Source organism: Oryzias melastigma, linkage group LG4 (genome assembly GCF_002922805.2).
Source record: "Oryzias melastigma strain HK-1 linkage group LG4, ASM292280v2, whole genome shotgun sequence".
NCBI lineage: Eukaryota > Metazoa > Chordata > Actinopteri > Beloniformes > Adrianichthyidae > Oryzias > Oryzias melastigma.
This window is the reverse complement of record NC_050515.1, coordinates 3,185,456-3,212,679: the sequence shown is the minus strand read 5'-3', so window position 1 is coordinate 3,212,679 and position 27,224 is coordinate 3,185,456. Positions and strand designations below refer to the sequence as shown.

At 38.3% G+C, this 27,224-nt stretch overlaps 1 protein-coding gene across 1 annotated transcript; it reads right to left on the bottom strand.

Annotated features, from left to right (window-relative positions):
- Positions 1–251: 251 nt before the first annotated feature.
- Positions 252–27,224, bottom strand: LOC112150647 (guanine nucleotide-binding protein subunit alpha-11). The gene is made up of 8 exons (XM_024279085.2): positions 26,945–27,224; positions 26,579–26,751; positions 14,433–14,617; positions 14,067–14,221; positions 11,203–11,331; positions 8,193–8,322; positions 4,699–4,852; positions 252–980 (listed from the first exon to the last, which is right to left on the bottom strand). Exons 2-8 carry the CDS (start codon positions 26,727–26,729, stop codon positions 775–777), a joined length of 1,110 nt encoding a protein of 369 aa, XP_024134853.1. The 5' UTR covers positions 26,730–26,751; positions 26,945–27,224; the 3' UTR covers positions 252–774.

Genomic DNA, 27,224 nt, shown 5'->3' with positions numbered 1-27,224 from the left:
GAAAAATTATCCCCAAAAAAACGAGACGTTTTTTTAGATCTACAGTTTTATTTTTCTGACTTTTCTTACGTTTTTGGGCATTTTTCCTCAAATATTTACACCTTTAGATCTTAAACAAGCTAGATTTCTTAACCCTTTGACACCTGAGGCGCAAAATCGTTAACACACTGTAACTTTTCAACTGTTAGCATGATCATTCCAGTAGATTCTGAAGGAGAAAAGCGGCTCGACGAGCCGCTTTTCTCCTTCAGAATCTACTGGAATGATCGTGTTAACGGTTAAAAAGTTACAGTAAAATATTAGCAGTTACAAGTTTTTCTTCTTACTTTTAGCTTATTTTGAATATTTACAGCTTTAGATCTCAAACAAGCCAGAATCTAAACTTTTTATATCAGGAGTGCTTCATCCATTGATGGAACTGTGAAAAAGAATAGAGAAACTCCGCCCCTTTTTAAAAAAAGGTAAAAAGGAATTCTGAGTGGGCGGCGGCTCGGTGCATCTCACCTGGAAAAGTCATTACTCGGCTAACGGCCGCAGAGCGTCTCTGCTTCAATTATGGATCGATTCACCAGCCGCACGAGCCGAGTTCTTCTTCATCTGAACAGAGTCAAAAAAAGGTGGAGGATCAGGAGTTCGATTACAGTTTTTCCCACGCTCCCCACGGACGCGCTTCCCCTTCAGAGGGACCTCCATCTCCGTCGGCTTTTTCAATCAAACCCGATGAGTGAGGAAAAGAGGAAGGAGCGGGTTTTTTCTTCTTTCGCCGCCTTCCCGTCACATGACTCCGTAGTCCCTGAGGGCTCGGACCAGCACCGTGTCCTTGACGTCGCTGAAGACCCGCCGGATGTTGTTGGTGTCCGTGGCGCAGGTGAAGTGCGGGTACAGGGTCTTCCTGTCGCCGCTGCTCTGCATGTTGAGGGCCTGCTGCTCGTAGATCTTGAGGATGAATTTCATGGCGTCATGTGGGTCCTGGCTCCTGCCTGTAGGAGGATGAGGAGAAGGAAGTGAATTATTAAAATAAACACAGATAAGGAAAAGGAATTGATGCAGATGTACTGTGGTGAAAGTTTGAAATGATTTTGGAGCAGGAAGTAATGACTTTATCTAGAAGAGCTCTCACAAAACATATACCGTTTTTTGTTGGAAATTCAAGGACCGGGGCCGGATCCGGCCCTCTGGGTAATTCTATCCGGCCCTCCAGATTATTTTATCTTATTGTTATTAATGGCCCGATGTTATCTTGTGTTCATTTCTGACTTGTTGAATTTTGACAAAAATATATTTTTATAGAGAGTAAAATATTGAAAGTTATTTAAGGTTTAAGTTGATTTATTCTGGAATAATATTCCTGCCTCTTTATTAATCATAATTATGTTAAAAAGTTACAGTTTTAAAGTTTTAAAAATTGGCATTCTGCTAGCTTTTTGGACTATTTTGGCATTTACTGAGATTTTTTTTAGATTATTTTGGAGTTTAGCTTAGCTAGCTACATGCTAGCTGTTTTGCTAACCTAATGTTTTTTTATGCTAATTTGGCATTTAGCTAATATTTTAGCTCACTATCAGCTTCAGTGATTTCAGCTATTAACTTCAGTGTTTTCAGCTATCAGTTTCTGCGTTTCAGCTCTCAGCTTCAGTGTTTTCAGCCATCAGCTTCGGTGTTTTTTTTTTTTTTTTTTCATTTATTTTGAGATATTTTCCTGACTAAAATCCCTTACTTGGTCAGGAGATCTTGAAACGTTTCTGTTTAAACATCAATGTGTCATTTTCAAGCATCATAACAGAGTTTTTCTGTTCTGTTTCTCTGCACTTTGTTTGTAAAAGGTTGACTCTTTTGTGGAAGATTCAGAGACAGATGAAGGTTTGGGAGAAACATTTTAAATTCTTTTTTTAGTTCCTTTAAAAAAAAGGAACAAAATAAATGTTTTATTACATATTTTATTTGTGCCTTTTACTATTGTGCTTTATACTAAGAACTTGCTGGAATATACAGATTCTATTTTGAATCCCTCATGATCCACTGATTTAGTTTGTCTTTTAATAAAATCTCATTTGCAAACCAAACCTAAATGAGTTTAAATGAACTTTAGTTCGCAGCACAGCGTTCCTGTTTGCAGGGAGATAAAATCAGACAGACCGACTGCTTTTGACTCTCCAGTATATGGGTGGCACATAATGACCATTTTTCCATTTGGCCTCTTTGAGTTGAGTTCAGGTCCTGGTTTTAAGAACAGCGTGAGGGCCCGGCCGTCCCTAACAGCGCCAGCCTTCAGATGCAGTTACGGCGGCGGTAAAAAGGAAAGGTTCCGGACTGGAAAGCAGCCGCATTAGCGGAGCCAGAAGCCGCTCCGAGCCGCCATTAAGGTTAAATTGACATGTAGGAGCTTGACCTGGCGTGGGTCATTATTTCCTCCTGCTACTGTTAGTGGAGGAGCACAGTGGCCGCGCACGCATCTGCAAATGTTGGCTTCCAGTCACCAAACACCCCCCTGCTGCTCATGCATGTCTACCTGGGGGTATTCTTGCAGGGGGGGGTGGAAGGGCTTACAGGAAGCAAAGTATCTGTCCGTAGTTGCCATGGGTAACAGAGGAGAGGGTGATGGGGGGGCAGCCGGCGAGCTACAGGCTGCAGCGTCTCCATCACAGAAAAACAAACAAACAGGAAGAGAAGAAACCTGGACTGATGCAAATCCTCGTCTACAAACCATGAGAACTGTTTTTAGGGGAATTCAACCGTTTTTTTCTGAGGTTCATGAAGAGACGGCTGCGTGGTCAAACCGGAACCTGCTGAATCTTTGTGCTGCGGTCACTAATACCTCCACTGAGGGCTGTGGATCGTTGCTAAGGTGGCGATCCGATTCCATTCACCAATCGAATCACAACTCTTACTTTTTAATAAAATGTTTCTTAGTGCGTCTTTTTCCTAGATGTACGAAAATTGAAATAATTTGTATTAAATCACCACCATTTATACCTTTATTTAGAACAGGAGACCAGAAACAAAACTCATAAAAACACAAACATTTAAATAGAAAGAAATGTCATTTGTCACTTTAACATTTTTTGTGGCAACCTTCTGATTAAGTTCAGCAGTAATATAAACAACAAAGAACATAAAGTCACTGTTGTTTTGGATGATTTATAGTGGTGTGAACATTAACGCATGAGATTAATCAAACAGAATCAACGCGTTAATATGTATTAACCCAAATGAATCGAAGACACGGTCCTTCGTTTTAACTCTCCGGTTCAGGCTTCCACGGCGTACGTTAAAACATTTGTCGGGTTTTATCCCGCTTATACCGTTCACTTACAAAATAAATAAATAATCAATCGGTTTTTAGTACTTTATTCTTGCTATTTTTGTGTTTTAGATTGCTTTTTCACAAAAAGCGACTATTTCATCCATGGTCTGGTCCCATACTATACAAATACATTCTACCTGGTAAAAACATTGTGATTAATCGTGATTAATCCCAACAAAAAGTGCGATTAATCAGATTTTTTTGTAATCGATTGACAGCAGTAATAAAAAATAAATGTTCTAAATGTAGAGTTTCCTTCGTGATTATATATTGTGAATATTTGCAGATAATAAGTGGTCGGCAAATACTGAGACTAAAAAAAAAATGTATAACGATTAATTACGATTAATTTTTTCCAGGTTTGCGATTAATAAGTTAATTTTTTTTAATGGATTCCCGGCCCTGATAATTTAACATCAAATCCTGAAAATGTTCTCCGTAGTTCTCTATACTTAAAGTTCTTCAACATTTTACGTTTTAAGTCCGTGTAAAAAAGTCATTTTTTTCTGCGGCAGAATCAGCTGATTCACGTTGATTACATCCTTTCAGCAGCGTGAGGCTGCGTTTCTTCAGAAAAAGCTGGAGTTTTGTTAATTGCGTCAACTGTTGAAAAGTTAATCAAAAGAATGTAAACACTGAAGCTAAAGCTCCAATGGTAAAGTTTATTCATTTTTTCAGAAGTTATGTCAGTTTGCGGAACTTCAGTCTCAGTTTATGAGCAGAAAAAAGCTCTCTCTAGTTTTACTTTGAAAACCAGAAGCTTCACCATCACGAAGATGTGTCTCACGCTGGGCATTTGGCTTTGTTTTAGTTCATAAACTTAAAATCCGACATTATTCTGCGTTTCAGAGCAAAAAATACATCGTCCCCAGATAATATTTTACTACACTCTACAACATTTATAAAGATCACAAATCAGCGATCTTGGACGTCGCGAATATTCGTACTCGGACTTCCGGGGACAGATCACGAGTATCTGAGCACCTGGATACTCGTTACAGCCCTGGTCCACAAAATATTCAAGATTTCATGCCGACGCCCGATTTTTTTGGAGATACGTTGGTGTGGTCATGAATATAGACGATGGCAGTCAGGCGGAATTATGACGTAATCAGGCGACATCTGGATCACCGGTTGGTGGAGGAACCATATGTGTTCAGCCAGATCGGTATGGCGGCTGACTAGTGATGACGTCACACTACGGTAAAACTACTGAAACAAACTCGTCCTCCTTCGTCTCCTCTCCTGATCTTCTCACTCACAGAGCTCAGATTGAGTCCAGATCCACCTGGGATTCAGAACTCAAAGCTCACACCATATTATCAGATAAATACATCTAAGTATTCAAAAGGTTCCTCCATGAAACGTAGACACCGAGATGAGAATCAGCTGACCTGCGAAGCTGGGGAAGTACTGCTTCAGGTCCGAGCTGCGAATCTTGTCGGCCAGAATGTCGGTCTTGTTGAGAAAGAGGATGATGGAGGTGTTGTTGAACCACGGAGAATGGATGGTGGTGTAGAACAGAGCCAGACTCTCCCTCATGCGGTTCTGAGGAAGACACAGATCAACTTTGATGGAGGGAAACTCTCGGCATCCAGGAGGTCTTTGAGTTTTACTTCAGAACAGATTTTGGTGTTCTGGTCAGCTGAGGAGGAAGCAGGAGGACAGACACATACTGGAGTCTCTGAGGAACATGGAGGAAGCAGGAGGACAGACACATACTGGAGTCTCTGAGGAACATGGAGGAAGCAGGAGGACAGACATAGATCTGGAGTCTCTGAGGAACATGGAGGAAGCAGGAGGACAGACACAGGTACTGGAGTCTCTGAGGAACATGGAGGAAGCAGGAGGACAGACACAGGTACTGGAGTCTCTGAGGAACATGGAGGAAGCAGGAGGACAGCCACAGGTACTGGAGTCTCTGAGGAACATGGAGGAAGCAGGAGGACAGACACAGATCGTGAGTCTCTGAGGAACATGTAGGTTCATGAATGTGGAAGCAGACCCACGAGTGTCTGGGAGTAATGAAGGGATGCCTGGAGAAGAGCAGAGTGGGCTGAGCAGGGGAAGGATACCTTGTACAAGAGCGAGACCTGCTGGTGGACGGAGGAAATTACCTTTGGGACATGAAAGCTTCCAATATATTTTGACTCTATTTTTTGTTAACTTTAATTTATTTCTGATTTTATTTCTAAAGTTTAAGGAACATTAAATGGATTTGTAGGACTTTTACCTCCAAACGTCAGGAGGATCAGACTCCTGACATCCTGATAGTTTTTCAATGATCCAGCTGATTACCTGGATCAGGTGTGTTTAACCAAAAGAACTTCAATGGCAGGTTGGTTAAAACCATGAAGGACACTGATCCTCAGGATCTGGAGTTTGACACCTGAGTCTTCGAGGAACGTGAGTTTCAGGTTTGTCTCCATCCTGAGTTTGGAATGTATGGAGAGAAAATAGACTCACTCTGATGTGTGCGTTCGTATTCTTGATTTATAACTCATATAATACGTTTTGTGCATAAGTATAAAAAATTATAAAATAATAAAAATACAATTTACACATGCACAAATTAAAATTACAACATATTGAAACTAATTACACACAAAACTCTAAAAACACACAAATCACCTCTTATGCTCACACAACACGAGTGACGCACGAATCTATCGTGAGACTCTTTTCACGTCTCACAAATTCGTCCGTGAGTGATGCGTTCAAGTACTCCTAGAATGCTCGTTCACCATAGTTTTCTTGTCAGCCGTTTTAAACTTCGATTGTGAATAATATCCAGTAAAACTTGACATTTTCCCACTTCCTTAAAAAGATATTCCCGAGAGTTAATATAAAAAAGTTTTTAAAACACTTATCCCTTTAAAAATAAGAATATTGTGCTCTGGTCTGATCCTCTCTGAAGGGAGAACGCAGGTGTGTAATTAGCTTCAAGCTGTTGTAGTTTTAATATGTGCATGTGTACATTGTATTTTTTTATTTTATTTTGTAATTTCTTTATTTATGCACAAAACATATTATACGGGTTACAAATCAAGAAAAAAATCCGAGTGAGTCTATTTACTCTCCATAGACGGGGAGGAATCGGTACTGATGCAAACGTCTTCATCCTCACATCCATGGTAACGAGTCTAAAGTTAGACAGTTTTCAAATTTCTTTTCTAAACGGTGATTCGGGAGAGCAAATATTGAACAAATTTAATGGACAAATCAGGGAAGTTCCTAAAGACGAAGGTTCTTTAAAACTTTTTGATTTGAATTGAAAGTCACAGCCCGGGGGCCGCATCTGGCCCTCTGAGTAAATAATAGAATAACTAATCGAGTAAAACAGCCAAACATCAAAACACATCAATAGAATCCATACTTAAACCCCAATCCGCCCAGACAGGCAAACAACGTCCCACAATTCCTTGTGCTGCCAGATCTGACAGCAGGTCCAAAGTGTCTGTGACCATCACTACAAATGAACTACATATCCCATCATTCAGTGCGTCAGCTGCCAGAATAGGCGATTTCCTTTCCAAGTGGGCGTTTCAGATTCTACATTTTTGGCCAAAATATCTTGACCTAAAGCTGCACGGAAAATCACGTTTTGATTCACTACTAAACAAACAATATATCATTTGTTTATGAATATATAGAAGATTTTGGAATGTTTTTTGCACAAAATTAGGAAAATTCCAAGTATTTTTGGAGTAATCTTAAGTTATTTGGTTTAGTTTTAAATGTTTTATTGACCCCTAAATTAAAATATGTACAATAATCACTCTGATAAGTTACACAAAGACACAGGACCTCAAACACCAAACAGAAACAAACCTGAATGGTAAAAACGAGTCCAGCGTTGATAAAACGACTCAAGAGCAAAAAAATAAATAAAAAATAATTTGTTTTTGCTAAAAAGTTTGTTTGTTTTGTTCATATTTGTATAATAATGTTTGCAGGATATATTTTATACTGAACAAAATCTTTTGGGATATTTATAAGTTTAATTTTTTTATATAAAATAACATACAAATAAAAGATAATTGAGGTTTTTTTTCTTTGAATTTATTTCTAACTTCTATAATTTTGTCAGAATATACAGAATTATTATGAAGAGTAAAATATTGAAATATATTTAAGGTTTGAGTTAACTTATTCTGGAATAATATTCCAGAAGTCCGTTTTTATTCATATTTATGTTAAAAAAGTAATATTTGTATGTGTTCAATAAATATTTATCCTGTTCGACCTACTGTGAGTTCTGGGTTTTGGGCCTTGTGTGATCGAGTTTGACACTCCTGGTTTAGTGGGTCCTGCTTTCCAGTATTAATAAAAACTAAGCAAAACACGAGAATGTCTCTAAACCAGAACTAAATTTGCTTTTTTACACTAATTTTATATTTTAAAGTCCCACTCTGGTCATCTTTTGATCTATTTTCAAAGCGTTCCTAGTGTTTTTTTAATCATGATGATGCCATTGTTAGACAAAATCTCTAAAAAACTGTTATTTTTAATGACATATAAGGAGCTTATTACAAATTCGTCTCAGAGTTGTGGGCGGGACCGTACTTCCCCTCCCAGTTGTTCCGAGTTTCAAACATATTTCTTCGTCACAAATATGAATTTTTCCATCTGCTCCTGATTCATAGTGATCTGAATAAAGAAATGCCATTTTAAGCTTCATTTTCTTTTCGATGTCCTCCACGTTAAAAACACCATCAGAGTCTGACATGTGAACAATGTTGAATCACTCTGTCCTCCTACAGAACTCCCAGAGTGCACTGCTCTTGTTCACACAGAGAAGTAAAACACTGCTCTTATTATTGTTCCTTGTCCCTCGGGGCGCTGTAACCCGGCAGCAGTGGGGGGACACAGGACAAAGCTCTCTTACAATGCCTTCTCTCTCCTCCAGAACCTGGTCGTATTCGCTCATGGAGGCCAGGAAGATGAGGGAGGTGACGTCCTCAAAACAGTGGATCCACTTCCGGCGCTCCGACTTCTGACCGCCCACGTCCACGATCCTTTTGGGATTGGAGGGAGAGAAAAGGAAGTTAGAGGAGTTATCCTTATCGAAATGAAGCGTTTATTTTGCACTGATTTAGGATACAGCCTGAGTTTTTTTAATCTGTAGAGGCAAATTCACGATAACACGATATGACAGCAACACATAAAGACATAAAAACGTAATTATCAGCATTAACCAGAGAATGGGGGATAGGATTTCTACTCTAACTTTGACTATAAAATCCCTGTGAGACCAACAACCTTCCGAAAGAAAAAAAAAGAAAAACTAAAAATTAGAAACATATTTGATGTAAAGTTAAATTATTAAAGGATTTCAGGATCAGCCAACAGCTGTTTAGAAATATCAGCAACACAAACGATTGAATAAGATACTTTGTTAGAAACTAAAATTGTTATTCTGTCCTGCAGCGAGCCTGGACTGCAAGGAACAGACTGTTTTTGGAGTCCTTCCTTGTTCCAGCGCCAACATTTCCACCCTGCCACATAGTCCCACAGTTTCCAGAGGGGCCAACATCAGGGACACATCCCACCCAGGACACTGTTTAAACGGTTACCTTCAGGATGGCGGTGCAGGCCAATCAGAACACGAACACTAAGAAACTGAAACGCTGAAACGGACTAGCTGTGCAATAAGTGGACTCACATTTTTTCAGTAGTATTTTTCTGTTTTGTCTCTTAAACTTGCCTTAAATTATGCTATAACATTGTGTTACTATGTTTAACTTTTGCTGAACACGCAACTGCAAGGACACTTCTGGGATTTCTGTTGTGGATGCAGCATGTGACAATGACAGTAAACGATCTTTTTTAAATATGAAATAAAAAAGAGAACATCACAGTGGGAGAAATCCTTCTTTAAAGACCCCTAGACCCATCCAAAAAAACTTTTGCTTTGAGCAACTTTCACAAAATTCCCCAAACAATATCACAGCTTAAGTCAGGGGTAGGGAACCCTGGTCCTCCAGAGCCACCTTCCTGCATGTTCTCCAATATACCCTGCTCTGGTATGTTCTCATTGGCTGGACACACCTGAACCAGGTAATCAGTCACGAGCATTCAGTTACCAACTTTGACCCAAACTTGGAAGTTCTTATTGTTGCAGTTCCTCAGTAGACCCCTAGAGGGATAATTCAGAACCAGCATCAACTTAAATGGTCAAAAATCTGATTTATAAAACTGTGTTTTTACAAATCTGTCATTTTGTTTAAACTTTGTGTGCTAAAAATTAGGAAAAAACTCTGCAGAAGCTTATTGGTCCCCTTCAACACCCAAAAAACAAACTCAAAAAAGAAAGCATTTCAGTCAGCAGGCAGTGCAGAGGAGTCAAAAGTCACACTGACAGCATGTCGCCCTTCTGATGTGACAGTGCAGAAAACACCTCCTCCACTCGCTCCAAATGTCACTCCATGAGTAAAACCAGGAACAAGTTTTCAATCTAAGATCACAAATTAAATTAGACTAAAAAAAGTTTCAATTTAGATTTTAGAAAAGAACGATTTCTGATCCTCTGAAGTCTAATCAGGTCTTTAAAGAACCTTTTTTTCACTGTAATTGCGTGAATGCTTATAAACATTCACACTATAGTGATTCTCCTAGTGATACATAGGAAATGAATAACAACATTTTAAATGGATTAGCAACGAGCCTTTAAATATATTCATGGGCTATGTTTTAATGTTTAAAGTAATTTAAAACAGATTTGGAGTTTACCTAATATTTTAGCAACATGCTAACTTTTTTGGCTTATTATTTATCTACTGGGTTTTTCAGGCTAATTTAGAGTTTAGCTTCTATTTTAACAATTGGCTAACGTTTTTGACTAATTTAGTTTATTGAGGAATTTTAGGCTATTTTGGAGTTTTGCTAGTATTTAATCAATGTTAGTTTTTGGGGCTAAATTGGCATTTACTGAAGTTTTTTATGCAAGTTTGGAGTTTAGCTAATATTTTAGCAACATGCTAACATTTTTGGCTAATTTGTTATCTACTGAGGTATCTATAGGCTAATTTGAATTTACAGTAGCTTCTGTTTTAGCAACAGGCTAAAGTTTTTGACTAATTTAGTTTACTGAGGAATTTTAGGCTATTTTTGGAGTTTAGCTAGTATTTAAGCAATGTGCTAGCTTTTTGGGGGCTAATATGGCATCTACTGAAGTTTTTTATGCAAGTTTGGAGTTTAGCTAATATTTTAGCAACATGCTAACATTTTTGACTAATTTAGTTTACTGAGGAATTTTAGGCTGTTTTGGAGTTTAGCTAGTATTTAAGCAATGTGCCATCTTTTTTGGCATCTACTGAAGTTTTTTATGCTAATTTAGAATGTAGTCAATATTTTAGCAACATGCTAACGTTTTTGGGTAATTTGTTATCTACTGAGGTTTTTATAGGCTAATTTAGAGTTTAGCTTCTATCTTAGCAATTGGCTAATGTTTTTGACTAATTAAGTTTACTGGGGAATTTGGGGCTATGTTGGAGTTTAGCTAGTATGTGAGCAACAAGCTAGTCTTTTTTGGATAATTTGGCATCTGCTAAGGTTTTGAGGCTAATTAGGAGTTTAGCTCATATTTAGGCAACACACTAAATATTTGTGCAAAATTGGCATTTATTAGTGACTTTTAGGCAATTTTACTACAAATTTTTCATAGTTCTTTAACAAAATTTCCAGTCTTTTAGCAAATCTAACATTTTGAAAATAGCTTTTGCATTTTCAGCAAATCCCTTCAGCAATTAAAGTGAATAGCGTCACAATTTTCAGCAAATCCCTTCAGCATCTTCAGCGACTATTTTCAGCTAAAAGCATTTTTGCAGGTAATGCAACGTTTTTAGTTGTGTCTGTGTTGAAGTTATTTCTGTCTGGATGCTGGAAATGTTGGCCACCTGAGTGTGATGGTCTTGATGTTGAAGGCGTAGTCGTGGATGCCCGTGGTGGGAAAGCGAACGCGCAGCACGTCCTGCTCGGTGGGGATGTAGTCTTCCATCGAGATGCGATCCAGATTTTTCATATAACTGAGAGAGAGGAGGAGGAAGGAGAGGACAAAATGTCACAACAGAGTCACTTTCTGACACTCTGCTAAATCCTGCTGCCTGTGTTGACTCTGCATCGAGCCTCAGCCCGATTAAACAAACGAAAGTGATTCACCGCTTAAAGAAAAGTGATGAAGGCTGCAGACGGGAGCGGACATCAGTGTGTGCAAAGCTTTATGGCTGTTCACACAAACTGATGTGGACTGCCCGTTCCTTATCGAGCACAAACTGATGACTGAGCTGCCGGGTAAACAGGAGCCGAACAGGCAGCAGGAGGAGCTCGCCCTTTCGAAGGGTCACAACCAAACTACTGGGACGTTTACAGGATTCTGTCCCGGTTTAAGTGAAACCGTCGGTTAATTTGAAGATCTAAAGATTGTTGTTAAAACATTAAAACTATGGTTTAAACTCCACACAAACCTATGAGGCTTAAACACAATAAAACACTTGAGCAAACAGTTCAAATGTCTGCAGATTAGGTTGTAACTGGAATCAAAGTCCAGTCAGAATGCTGCTTTAGAACCCAAAGATTTAGTTTAACTGAACTTTTTTAACAACATAAAATGTGGGATTAATTTCCCTGAAAACTGAGGAAACCCAAACTGTTTAAAAACTCCTCCTTCTAATAAAAATGAAATGTTTATTCTTCTAGTTTATTGCATTTTTTAACACACTGAGACATTTCTTTTAATATAAACTTATGCAAATGACTATTTGCAGTTTCATTATTTATCAAGTTTCAGTGGTTTTACTGTTTTGTCTAAAATAAATACTTAAATATTTTGACTAAAAGGCAAAATAAGATCATAACTATTTAAATTAGATCTTAATTAAATAGTTTTCAATGTGATTTAGAACAGAATTGCATTAAGTCTAAAATAGATCTCAATTATATCTAAATTAAAACTAAATTAGATCTTAATAAAAATTATATAAAATGGGAATTACTTGTGAAATAGACTGGACATATATCTAAATTATATCTGATTTAGATCTTAATTTATTCAGAATTAGATGGAATTAAATCTATATCAAATGTGATCTGGATCTAAAATAGACTTAATTTAAATCTGACTTTCTCCTGATTTGAATTTGATCTAAAATAAATCTGAATTAGATCTGAAATAGGTCTAAAAGTATTGACTTAAATCTGAATTAAATGTTGATTACATCAGAATTTGATGTATATTATAACTAAATTAAATCTGAAGTATATGTGAATAGAATCTAAATCAATTTTGAATTAGATTTTGTAATAAACCTCACTTACATCTGCAATAAAAATTAATTACAACAAAATGTGATATAAATAAATACAATTTTTAATTAACTGCACTGAAATATAAATTAGAAAAGCTAATTGAGCCACATTATTGACATGGCTAACTAGGTAAAAATACCAATATTCTGTCATTAATATAAAAACTTCTGAATTATTTATCAACAAATTCGGTAACACTTTATAATAAGATTCCTTAACAAGCTTTATTAACACATTTACAAGCATTATTATTGTGTTTATAAGGTTTCATCCGTCTGGCTTCAGGAGCCCTTTTTCCTGGACTTGTTTTGTTTTGCACGTAAGGGTCTCCTCTTGTTGGGTGTTTTGGACATCTGTGATGTGTCCTTCTGGGGAGGGGTACTGTCAAGAAATGATGCTTTGGCTTTTGTCATGTTCTGTTTTTCTTGTCAGCCTCCCCGTGTTCAAGTTTCTCCATGGGGTATTTTTCTCATGATTCAGTTAATTAAATATTTTAATTTCATGCCACCAAGCCTGATCTCTTACATTTGAGTCCTTCACCACCACCAATTCACGACAAAAATGCTTTAACAACTATATTTGCTTTATTTATTTGCTATTTATTTATTTATTAATTTTGCTATTATTTATTTGCTTTATTCACACATAATCAGAAAAATAACAATTGAGGCGATAATTTTGCAGTTTAAGCTAGACTATCAGGCTCATGTTTTAAGCAGAGGAAAGACTACAAGACAGTTTTCCTCGTTCAAATCTGAAAAACTAAAAAAGACCAAAAAATTCAGTAAATGTTTGATAAAAGTGACCTGACCCAAACTCAAAAAGCACTCAAACTGTTTTAACTTTTTGGGGAGTCCTAATCCAGCTCCCAGCAGCCAATGGGAACGAGGGAGTGGGACACAGGAAGTAGGGTCACAGTTTACCAGGAAGTAAAAAAACTCAAATGTGGAAAAAGGGAGGCGAAAAAAAAGTTTACAAATGGAAGCCTTTCTTGAAGCAGAAGGTTTTCACTCAGCCAGAACCAGAACCCCCTGATCCAGGAAACCACCAAAGTGAGGCGGCATGGAAAACAAGCAGAGAGCAGTCCTGCCTTAAGTGACATTTGTGGTGAATCGCACAGAAACTGTGACGCTTTGACCATCATCTTTGGAGAGTTTTAAACTAAAAGTTGACTAATTGTGACTTCAGAAACTCCCTTCGGCCACAGATATTCGGTGTGATCCTCAGCCTCTCGGCTGTCATACGAACCCCGGTGAAAAGAAGTTAAGCGACTGTAGTTTACAGGATAAAGTCTCAGTTCTGAGTGGAAACCATTAGAAGCCCTCTGCTGTGTTTGGTTGCATTGGAGGCCTGTTCTCTCTGAAATGCAACCTTTTGAAAGCGTTTCCTGATACCGCTGCGTCAAACTCTCGGGGTGTGGCACGCCTTTGTCTCTCTGTGAAACACAGCTACTCACTACTCCGTGGAGTCCAGGAGCTGGTACTCGCAGCGGCGGCTGTAACAGATCTGGATCCCCGTGTCTCCCCAGAGGCGGTGGATGGCGTCGACGTACCGCCACTCCAGCCGTGTGATCTGTGCTGTGTTCACGTCCTGCAACCACGTGGCGTACATCTGAAGGACAGACGTGACGCCTTCAAGAGTTAGCATACATGGTGATACGCTTAGTGTCTTTTGAACAACAGATCTTTAATGCAGGTGTGATCCTATGAATCTGATATGTTGGCTGCAGGCCTGTGCTGACACCTCTGCTTATCCATGTGGAACTTGGTGCATATCTGTTTTTCTGCTGACGGAGACCTTTGCATGGGAGATGCCAGCTTACCTCATTCTCAGAGTTGCCGTAGGGGATCTTCAGCATGGTCATGGCTCCTGTCATGGCCTTGATTGCAGTGAAGATGTTCTGGAAGATACATTTGGCGAACGCTTTTCTCTCTTCCTCTGAGAAGCCTCGCCCGTGGATGATTCTCATCTGTCGGATGAAGGTGGTTTTTCCACTTTCTCCAGTTCCTACAAGAAGAAAAAACGGAGATTAACCTTCGGAAAGCATCACTTATGTAACCATCAATCTGACCTTGGAAGTAGCTTTGAATGCTCTGAAATAATACTAACTTGTATACTTTTGGGTATCAAGGTGAGTCTTTGACAAATGAATCCAGAGATTGTCCACGTGGATTCAAATATTTGGAAGGAAATGTGCTTTTATGTTTTTACACAAAAAAAAAACAGCCACTGGCATTCCAGTGGCTGAGGAATACCAACACATTCTCTTCCTCAAGTCATCATATATTGACGTTTGGTTAAGGACACCTCCGGCTGGCTGTTCTCTTTAAATCACGGGTCTTCAACTTCCGGGGCGTGAACCAGAACCAGTACAGTACACTAGTACTGCCACACTAGTACCAGATGTGGTACCGGATACAAACCAGAACTGGGTTAAGGTTGGGGTACCAGTACTGGACACTGGACATGTCGTGAGGACCAGTGGGTTGCGGACCCTTGATTTTACGAACATTCAGCACGTCAAAAGATGACAAGTTGGGCACACCCAAATGGTAAACGTGAATGTGTCGGGAATGCTGAATATTTAACCCCTTTAGTTAATTTAGTTGATATGTAGTTACAGGTGGAGCCTGAGTCTGAATCTCCCTGTGCCCGTCCCCAGCCCGGGTAAAATACAAGGTTGTGTCAGGTACGGAATCTTGCATAAAAGTCTCTACCAAACTCAGTGGGCGGGTGGGTGAAAGCTGATGTGCTGTGGCGACCCCTGATGAGATACGTCGAAACGTGAACACTAACATTAGGTTTGGTAAACTTTCACCGCGTACTCTTAGGACAAGATGGACCAAACCATCGATCAACCCTCAGTCACAACTGCACTTATGGGTGGATACTGGCTGGCAGTGGGCGGAAAAATAAGCAAATCTGTACCAAAGTCATAGACTGCTCAATGAACCAGTAGAGTGAAAATGTCCATGTACATTTTTTCCTATGGGTATGCTGCGGGTGACAAGTTGCAGTAAACACTAATACAAATGGTAAGGGTAAATACGGTTGAAGTGGTGGAGATACATGCTTGTCGTACTGATTTTTTATTTGTTGAATCACAACAAATCCTGTGGAAGAAATCTGTTTATGTGATAATTACACACTCATTCCATTTCAGCCTGACTGTTAGAGACGAGGACATCAGACAATCAGATTGTAGTTTGTGTGGTCATCCTACAGACGTTCAATTACTACACGCTGACCCAATTGTGAGCATTTGCATGGTCAGTAAAGAGCCAGTACTTGAACCTTACTGACCACTAGAGTCTAGTTTATGGGTATCGTAAAACACTCTCATCTTTATGCCATAAGTGTGTGCAACTTATGAATAGGTCGTGATACATTTACTACACCCACAATCTTATGTTACACTTTTTTGAGGTGGGCATGCGAGCCCCAAAGTCGCTACAAGACACGCCCACGCTCATGTTAAGATGCAGTTACTCCTTTCTATGTCCTTCCATGGACCAGGACAATCCAGAAACTGGCAGCAACGTAATGGTCAACCCCCAATACAGGTGAACGAGACCAAGGCTTTACTAACTAAATGAAAAGAAAAAAAGGCGTGAAGAAGAATACTTCAGCTGTCAAACTATCCCAGGGATACAGTTTTCAAAAAAATGTCTTCATTCATTATTTTCATGCTATTGACTTCTTTTTTTTCATCAAACTGAGTATCTATAACCACTTCCTTCTGTTTTTGTCCACTCAATGCTTCCCTGACTAACCCGTCAGCATTGACACACAGACCAGGCTTTACTTGTTTGGTTCAAACTCCATGTTAGCTTCCACAGCTGCCAAATGAAGCAGAATATCCAGGACCATAGGGGTGTCAGTGAAATATCGCGATACTTTAAATGGCAATACTTGTATCGATTTAAAATACTGCCAGGGCAATATTTATTATTATTCAAATGCAAACAAGTAGTTCAGTCTTGCTTTTGTTTTCCACTTAAATATTTCTTAAATTACCCAAAAGAAAAGCACTAAGAATGTATTTAGGTAAAAGTAACTTGTTTATGAGATACGATTGGAGGGATTAAGGTTTTGATCATTAAATAATGTGTATTTTACAATTTTACTTTAGTGAGAATTTATTAAAATTTAGATAATTCTTAAGTCATGTTTAAAAAAATTGTGAATCATTGTCTGGTACTGTCTTGGGATATATTGCGATATGTATCGTATTGCCAGAGTCTTACCAATACACACTTCTAATTGACTGTATGGTTTACTTTTGGTCCCCAAAAAACATAAAGCAAATTTTTTTTTTTTTTTTTTAATTTTAAGGCAATCCCTGTTGATAAATTGATTGTATTATAAAATCTAAAGGTTTTTAATGTATTTTATAAGATGTGTAAAGTATGTAATTGTGAATGTATAAAATTGTATAATTGTATTTTATGTTAATTTAAAGTTTTATTAGGTAGAGACGCTAACATAAGCCCACATGGGTTTTTTGCCTCTTTCTGCACCAACTTTTTAATGTATTTTTTGTACGTGTTTTTTGCAATATCTTGTGTAAGTGCAAATAAATAAAATCTAAAATCTAAAAAAATCAGTTGCCATTTTTCCGCATCATGGACGCTGCCATGTTGGAACCAGAAATTCTCAGTAAGCAGTGATTGGGTATGAGTCAACGTTTCTATGGAAACCACTCTCGTCAATTAGGAGTTGTTGGAAGGCCACACCCCTACCACTTAAAAGGGAGAAACACAAAATCTGTGAATCAAACTATTTAAATGTTTATTGAAGATCTGATTGGCTGGTTTATTACTCAAATAACTTGAACTACAGAAATAATATAATAATAAAAAAAAACATTTAATGAAAAAAGTATTAGAGCAAGAAGGTTTTTTTCTGACCAATAGAACAACTGAGTATTGGCTGTTTGTTTCTCTATAGAAGTCTGTGGGATTTTGGCTTCTTGGAGCCAGCAGGTACTTCCTGTTTGGAACACCGAGGGTGATTCTCATATACAGTTAATACTAGGGACCCAAGCCGTCGATAACACGTGTCTATGTCCAGCCCTCGAGGGTAGCAGTCCTGTTTATTTTCCACCTTTGTAGCTTGTAATTGGCAAAACACACCTGATCCAGGTAATCAGCAGCAGCTATGTGATAGATGTTGGCCCTGGAGGCCTGAAGCTCGACACCCCTGCTGTTGAGAAACCAAGCCGTCCAGTGAGAAAGCGTGCTCAGGAATGGTAAAGGACCCAGCCCAGAAAGACACGCTAACAAAGCAGCAGTAGCACAGATGAAAAATGAAGACGCAAGAAAACCAGGAACCATCAACACAACCTAATGAACGAAAGGTGACTTTGTCCGAATTACAGCAGAGCATCTGAACTGGGTGTGTCCCCCTTTGATTTTACTACCATCAACCTGGTGTAACACCCATGGAATGCAGATTCACATATTCTTGTTGAGTTCCATGGCTGTCAGGTTTTTGTGTGATGCTCCAGCTGAGATGGAGCCGAACGAGTTATACCTGTTATGTCCACCTGAATGCCCCCACCTGAATGTTTCCCATCCATAGAGTCAGACCACAGCACACTCTCTTCTATAACCTGAGAGGAGAAAGTGAACAATCCTTCTGTTTTCTTTAATATTATTTCCCTTGAAGTTGAGCCACTTTTAGTTAATTATTTAGACTCTAAACGCAGCTTTTCATTGTCTTTCTCTTGCAGCAGATTTTTGTTTACACCACAACAGTGTGAAGGATCCACCAGAATAAGTCCTTCACTTCCGGTCTGTTGATGTTTTGGGGTTATTCCTCACTCGATAACAGAAAGACTGCTCAGCATTTACTACATTTTCTAAAATGCTTTCTGACCAACTGCTGTGTGTCTTTCAGCGGTTTGATTCCTTGTAGTCCACAGGTGTGTGTCCTTGAGCAAGGCACTGCTTAAAGTGCATTTAAAACAGGAACTGTGGTTTGGAATAAAAGTCATTTTTGCAAACTAGAAAGAGCTCTGTAAATATAATGTTTGTTATTGTCACATCACTGAGGCTTTTATCCTCTGAAACTTGCTGGTTTTCTTACATTTGAGGGTAATGTAGAAGTTAGACGTGTCGGCCAAGGACACATTTACTTAAACCTACTGATTGGCAGACAGTCGCTCAATCCAGTGAGTGAACAAACATTTGTACTTCTTTAGAATTCAAAAGACAGAGGAGAAAAACTAGGATTCATCCAGTTACTCTGACATTGCAGAACTATAACACGAGACAAAGTGATGGAACGATGGTCCTCTTTCAGATCAAAGACATATATAACCAGAGTAAAAGAAGAAACTGAGATCCAATCTTTCACACTACATTGATCAATACCAATACATTTCTGTTTTATACATTTCTTTAAAATATATAACTTCACATTCTCATTCCAAAATCTTCACATATTGACGTTTGGTTAAAGTCCCCACTTTTTGACTTTGGGCTGTCTCAAACTTGTCATTTATTGACATGCTGGCAGTTCAAATTCAATCAGGGGTCCAGTCGTTTTGTCGGACACGGTACCAGAAACGGGCCGGTACCCTAACCCGGTACCCTGACCCGATACCCTAACCCTAGCCTGGTCCACAACCGGTACCAGAACTGATCCGCGTCCAGTACAGATCTGCATCCGATTGTGGTTTAAGGTTTGGGTTTGGGTACTGGCTTGCTGCCCGGAGGTTGGAGAGCCTTAATTTAAACAGCCAGCACGTCAAAAAACGACCCAACACGTCAATTTTTTACTTGGAGGGGTCCTTAACCAAACGTCAAAATGTGACGACTTGGGAATGAGAAAGTATTGGACATATTGGCTGGGGGGTTAGGTCACTTCATATGGGAAGGTCCCCACACGTTACCAATTAAGCTAGGCCAAACTTTGACCCGTAGGGACTTGGATTTGGTAGTTACATATGGATTTGGATTAAATAAAAACGTGTTTGAATGTAATATTTGAATAAACCATCCACATTTTCACCATCAGAGGAGTAGAGTCATAAATAAACGATTTGAAATGTTTGTATTTATTCGATTTACACTTCGTGAAATCAGTGACGTCACATCTGGTGCTTAGAAACACGAAAGAAAAGTAGTGACCTTTAAAATCCAGGGCACTTTATAGTCCCACACTATATAATTCGGACACAACTCAAGACCACTATCCTGGGATGACAGTAATCCATTTGTGCCATTGCAAGAACACTAACAAACGTTTCCATTTTGTGCCATTATCGCGAGATTTCCATCGCTTTGACATTTTGCACTTAGCCTCTAGTAACTATAGAACATGTGCTAGTAAACAGTAGAAAAAGAAAAAGAAGACTCTCCCTACTTATTCAGTGTGAAAGCAACAGGTTAAACGTGTAGCAAAACAGTTCTTAGGAAAATCCATTTTTACTTTTACCATTCTGATACAATCCATCATTCTCTTGTCTCTCTAATGTCTGCAAAACACATAACCTGCTTTTGTGACATTAAATCATTTACTATATGTGGTAATATATACTATTTTTAAACATCTTGATAACCCTCATTATTATTTATTTACTTTTTGTAGTGCATCGTATTCAAGTTGCAAACTGACCAGTCAGTTCCCTTCATAAAGTAGGTGGTCTAATGACAGATTGGCAGATCTTTTACATGGAAGGGGTGTGGCCTTCCTGCAAGCTCACTCCTGATTGGCCAGAGAGATTGCTATAGAAACGTTAACTCAGACCAACTCGGACCAATCACTGCTCATGCATGATTTCTGGTTCCAAAACACAGAAAAAATGTAATAAAAAACAAATGGACATATTCAGATAAATGTATATTAAAACCCCCAAATGTGCATGAAAAGAAAACAAAACCAGGAGTAAAAGCAAGTTTACACAAAGCCCCACATCTCCAGTTAAACTCACTAGGAGGATCTAAAACTGTTGTTTCAGAAAAACTATGTTCACGTCCTCCATAGCCTTTATCCAGAGCTGATGTGTGTCATGTTTACGTACACAAATATTAGCTTGTTGTCATTTCCTGCTGTGATAATGAGACCAGGCAATAACTGTGGTTCGGTGTTTGGCCAGTCTTTATGATATTCAGGATTTCCCATAATCCTTCTCTGGGACCATCTGTTTTGCTACTTCACAGCAGACAGGTCGTCAGACGCTCGTTAAATACACGTGTTGCCAGGTTTGACGGCGCTTCGGATATTCCAAACCAGGAAGTTTTTTTATGAAACGACTCGGGATGAACTATTGAGGTGAAAGGTAACTGCCTGCTCAACCAAATGCTAGAACACTTTTAGAAAAGTACTTTTCAAAACATTGATTGTGAGTAGGACCGCCACAAATGACGATTTTAATAGTCGACTAATTAGCAATTGATCACTGCTGACATCACACTACCTACCACTACATTTGCTGCACTGAGACTACTTTATGTGACACTAGGTGTCTTTTATTTTAAAAGGACGTCATATAAACCTCTGTCAGAGGTTGAAAGTATTGTCATATTTTGTGGGGACCCATTTTTTTTTTTTTAGGGCACAGATTATTATTTTCTGGGCACAAATTAAATGTGTTGTATGAGTAAATTTGTATTTTATGGGCAAAAAATAGCATTTTGTGGCACAAATGACTGTATTGTGGGCAGAAGATGGCATTTTGGGCACAAATTGTTTTTTTTTATCAACAAATGAGTGTTTTGTGTACATAAATTTGTATTTTGTAGAAAAAAATAGTGTTTTGTGGGAAAAAAAATTGTATTTTGTGAGCAAAAATTTGTATTTTGTGGGCACAAATTGGTATTTTCTAAGCACAAAGTTGTATTTTTTTATCCACAAATGAGTGTTTTGTGGGCATAAATTTGTATTTTGTAGAAAAAAATAGTGTTTTGTGGGAAAAAAAATTGTATTTTGTGAGCAAAAATTTGTATTTTGTGGGCACAAATTGGTATTTTCTAAGCACAAAGTTGTATTTTTTTATCCACAAATGAGTGTTTTGTGGGCATAAATTTGTATTTTGTAGAAAAAAATAGTGTTTTGTGGGAAAAAAAATTGTATTTTGTGAGCAAAAATTTGTATTTTGTGGGCACAAATTGGTATTTTCTAAGCACAAAGTTGTATTTTTTTATCCACAAATGAGTGTTTTGTGGGCATAAATTTGTATTTTGTAGAAAAAAATAGTGTTTTGTGGGAAAAAAAATTGTATTTTGTGAGCAAAAATTTGTATTTTGTGGGCACAAATTGGTATTTTCTAAGCACAAAGTTGTATTTTTTTATCCACAAATGAGTGTTTTGTGGGCATAAATTTGTATTTTGTAGAAAAAAATAGTGTTTTGTGGGAAAAAAAATTGTATTTTGTGAGCAAAAATTTGTATTTTGGGAAAAAAAGGCCATCTTATCTTTGAGTTCATGATTTATTTCTGCAAAAAAAAAAAAAACATTTGTTTAATTATCTTAATCATTATAGTAAAAGGTGACGTTAGATTTTGTGGCTCCTACTTGTTGTGGTCTGTAATAATTGGCCTCTTGAAGGTTGCAGATCTATGCAAAAAACATTTTTTAACTGATTTTGTCTTGATGGGTAGTTAAAGGGTTAAAGCAGGACATTAGAGACACGGTGGACACGTCAACCTGCTGCTATTCACTAATGGAAAATTAAAAACTAAAAAAAATAATAAAAAATAATTACTTAAAGTTTAATTTAAATGTTTCAAAGCCCTGAGATTAAATTGGTTTGAAATCTGTTCTGGATAAATAAGCAAAACACAATTCAAATTTAACCGAGTTTATTCTACGAAATGATCACCTGCCTGATTTCTGAATCTTCTTGGAGCTGGACCCGCTCACTCCATATCAAATCTCCTCAGAAGCAACCAGGAGTTGTTAGCTAGCACAACCACAAATGGGCACTTTTCTTTTCTGTTTTGTTTTTCTGTCCAAACACCAAGTAATTGAACTGGGTCAGATCGGAAATCCGCCAAAGTCTAATTCTTTTTAAAATCATGAATTCATTTTCTGTGGAGCCCCCTGATGGGAGGAGCCAAAAGCAAAACTATTTCTAATAAAAAGTTATGTATTTTGACAAATTAAACTGATTTTTTTTTTTGAATATTTTGAATTCAAACATATAATTTGATGATGTGTTAACAAAGAAATATATACACGTAAAAGTAAAAAGGTTATACTCTAAAAGAGTGATTTTATGGGGCAGGACTAAACAACCAGGTGAGAAAGCACACCTGAAATGTAAAAGTTTTCTTTGTACTTCATGACTTTTTACATTTATTCTGTGTATATGTAACTGTGTGAACATTTCTGAATGTAAACCTCAAACTGAGGATTGATTTTCCATCAAATCACTCCTCAGAAATTGAGTCATCAGCTGATTTCAAGCCTCACTCCGATCATCTTTTGATTTATTTTTAAAGCGTTTTTAATTATGATTGTTGTTTTCTTAGCCAAAATATAAAAATCTGTCATTTTCTAGGACAAAGTTCCTGAAAAGCAGCAGGAGTTCATTAAAAATTTGCTTCTGTGTTGTGACTGTTGGCGTGGAGCAAGCCCGCCCCCACTTCCCATCATCATATCCAGGCGTACAGTTCTGATCCAGATTCCAGCTCAGACGAGAAAAACAAAGACTTTCATGGATCTGTTTGTCTGGATGCATCACAATGGGGCGGAGCAGGAAGCTTGTGGCCCCGCCCATTTTAAACATCACAAATACAATCTTTTTCAAACATCTGCTCCTGATTTACAAGGATTTTGGGGTGTAACCAGAGCTGTTCGTAGCTTTGTGAGGGCCCTGGGCAAGACGCCGTTTAGTGACTCCATTTTGTCGACTGTAATGATCCATTTTAGGTCAGAGAAATTGATCCAAAATGAACCAATATTGACTCTGAACCGCATCGATAATCACTAATTATGATATGAATCTAATCGTTGTTAAGATGAATTGTTACACCTCTACAATGACTTGAATGGAGAAATACTCAGAAATCCAACTGTACACTTAATTTTCTTCATATTTGACCTCCATCATCAGAAAAATGCTACAAAAACATGTTAAAACACCAAAAATACAGTTTTAATCCGAGTGGCTCTTTAACTTTTTTGTTGTATCCACACTGATCAAAGCCTTATTGTATGGAGCTCAATTGAGGCCAATATTATTTGAAACTCAAATAAAAAAAAAAATAGAAAAAATATTGATGTTTGGTCAAAAACGTTTTACTATTCTAATCTAAGCTTAATTGTTTTCAGCTTCAAATGTTTTTTTTTTTAGGTCCCAAAACTCAAAATTTCAGTTTAAAAACATTTTTTTCTGTTTCAAATCTTTTTTTTTTTTTTTCATTTTCGAATCTGAAAATTTCTGCTTCAAAACTTTTTGGCCCCGTTGTGGCGCATTGGGGCGTGGCTAAAACGAAGGACCAATCAAAATCCATGAGGGTGGTGACTTCAGTCCCGGTGCGTTCACTGACTCTGAGAACTGTGATAATTAGTCAGAAAATGGTTGTTTAGTCTGTACTATCAAGTTGTTCCAAGACGGGTGGAAAAAGATTTGAAAACGAAAAGCAAGTTGACACTGAAAAATAAGATTTGAAATTGAAATTTTGAGTTTTAAACCTAAAAATTGGAACATTTGAAGCTTAAAATAATTATGTTTAAGTTTGTTGTCCTGCTAGAATCCTTTCATATTTAATTTTGTCTCTCTGTACATTTTAGAAATGACTGTAAGGAAAATCTTTGTAGTTTCTAAAAATGAAAGTCTACTAAATCTTTATTTTAATAGCATAATTGTTGGAATTGAGTCCTTCCATGTGATTGACAGATGTATTACAGGAAGATGACATGACAGCTCAGGAATGTCTGTGATGTTCCTGCAGTTCTCACCTCCAGAGACGGTCTTACAGGTAAACCAAGAAGAGATCAAAGACTTCAAGTTTCTGATTTCATGGGCAGTTGAAACTCTAAATGAAACAAGAATACACTCTAACTTTCCGAAGTGCAACAATCGGCCCTCTGAGGGTTTTTCCGTGTGTGTTGTGGAAAAAAAAAAGAGCTGATGCAATGTTAAACATGGCTCTGCTCCGGCCTTCGTGAAACAATTTACCGGCAACAAATCTCAACCATAAATCTGCTTGTAGGAATCAGTTTCACAGAATGTTTGTCGCAGGTCTTTTTTCTGTCATTGATATTGTTAGATGAGTGTACTTTGTGTGTTTTATCTGAACTGTTTTCAAATAAAACTATGACTTTATTCCAATAAAAATCATGGTTAACTGCAGAAATACGTCCAAGAAAACAACTTTTTTTTTTATTCTGGATGAAAACGACTTTATCATGATTAACGTTGTCTTCAGACTTTGCATCATCTACCTGACATTTCTGTATCGAACTAAAGCCTGTAAACAAAACCACATGACTAAAGATCTCTTCAGTCATTGGCCAGGAATTATGGGGGCGGGGCAAAGCAATGAGAGAAAGAAAAATGGAAGTCCTAGGCTTTGTAATCCTTTTTGAGAAAGTTCAGTTATTCAAACCTTTTAGTTCTTTCATCAATTTTGAAAGTCTGGATCAACGTCCGGTTCAACACTTTTATTGGTATTGCAAGATGGTTATTGAGGAGACGATGGCTAAGAAGGGACGCTGATAAGTGTTTAAGATGTATAGATTGTTGAAAAAAGAAGAAATGTGTCCCGTTAAAAGATGTATTCATTAGTCTGCATTCATCCTTCCACATTTGAATGAGTCTCATCATTGCTCCACTTCTCTGTTTACATCCCATATTACGTGGCTACAGTAGATGTTTTGGTCCGACTGTTCCACTATGAGCTTGGAGTCTATTCAGACTGAAACTCTCCGGAAACTCACAGGGACTGATTGGAAATGAACGGAGACCACTTTGAAAGATGTCCTGATACCTCCAGCTCACGCGTCAAAGTCAAGGCCCGGGGGCCGGATCCGGCCCTCCAGATCATTTTATTTTATTGTTATTAATGGTCTATCATGCGCTCATTTCTAACTTGTATAATTTTGAACAAAATATATTTTTATGGAGAGTAAAATATTGAAAGTTATTCAAGATTTAAGTTGATTTATTCTGGAATAATATTCCTGCCTTTTTATTATTCATAACTATGTTAAAAAGTTACGTTTTTTACAGCTGTTTTGGAGTTTAGCTAATCTTTCAGCTACATGCTTGTTATTTTGGCTAATTTAGGCTTTTTTAGATGTTGAAGAAGTTTTGGAGTTTAGCTAATATTTGAGCTACATGCTAGCTGTTTTAGCCAATCTAGGATTTTAAATGTTTTAGGCTGTTTTGCTAATATTTACACGTTAGTTGCTTTGGCTAATTTAGGTTTTTTCAGTTTATTAGGCTTTTATCTTAGCTTAGCATCATACTAGCTGGTTAGGCTAACCTAGTTTTTTTTTTTTTTTTTTAGGCCAATTTAGCATTTAGCTAATATTTTAGCTGGCTATCAGCTTCAGCGTTTTCAGCTATCAACTTTAGCATCTTCAGCTATCAGCCCTAGCATCTTCAGCGGCCAAATTCAGCTTCCAGCATTCACACTAGCGTTATCACGGGTAATAACTATATATTTAGTTCATAATTATGTTAAAAAGTTACCGTTTTAAAGTTTAAAAAATGTCGTTTTAGTGTTTAACATTCATCCCGTTCGGCCCCGACCTAAGGTCTGTTTTGGATCCGTGCGACTGAGTTCGACACCCTTCTCCAGATGGTTCCAGCTTTGGTTCTGTCAGCGGTTAAACCAGCTGTTAGTGGACCCGCAGGTTTCTAAGTGGGTCCAGCCCAGTTTCCAGGTGAGGCCGATACCACTCTGTCCCATTCCTCACATTCCCACACGATGACACCTACATACCTGACACAGTTTTCACCTGGATGCATCCCATAATGCTTAGATTTATCTCTGTGGGGTTACTGACCTAGAAGCAGGATTTTGATCTCCCTCTTCTCCTTCTGCTTCTGCTGCTTCAGCTTCCTCTTGATCTCCTGGTCTATAGCGATGCTCCTCTTCTCCTCCTCCGACAGGAAGCACACGCAGGTGCGGTGGCACCAGTGCCAGCAGCCCGCCATGGGCAGGAGCAGGGAGGTCAAACTGTTGACAGATGACCACTCACGATTCGCCCATGAATAATAACTGACAATTATCTGTCAACCTGCTGTGATTTATTCCAGAAATTTGCTGATAAATCAAAGTTCTGACTCAGAAATAAACTTTTTGAAAAAAGTTAGACAGCAAATCAATTAAATTGACTTCTTTTCATTGTCGTCTCATCAGTCTCCTTTACCTCTAGTCAGAGTTTTGGACTCCCCGAACACGGCGGTGACCGGCTGCCTCTCGCGGTCCATTTGGCAGCGAGTCCTCAGTCCGGTCCACCTGCGGGGTAACGGCCCGCACCCGAACCGCCCCGCTCCGGGACAGCAGTCTGAACGGCCTCCGTCACTCGCAGTTCACCCTGAACCAGGAGCGGCCGAAGAATGCGCGGCCTGTCCGACGCGACGGACACGCTCTGTCAGCTGGAATGCGCTCAGGGCGACGCTCCGCCGGAAAGCGGCACGTCTGCGCCG

What these genes read in the sequence shown, in the direction of transcription:
- LOC112150647 (XM_024279085.2), bottom strand. Translation starts at nt 26,729, where the DNA reads ATGGCGGGCTGCTGGCACTGGTGCCACCGCACCTGCGTGTGCTTCCTG. An exon ending in ATCAAGACCATCACACTCAG is followed by an intron (nt 8,323 to 11,202) that starts GTGGCCAACATT and finishes CAATCCCAAAAG; the next exon opens with GATCGTGGACGTGGGCGGTC. An exon ending in TGGAGGAGAGAGAAGGCATT is followed by an intron (nt 4,853 to 8,192) that starts GTAAGAGAGCTT and finishes TGTCTTCCTCAG; the next exon opens with AACCGCATGAGGGAGAGTCT.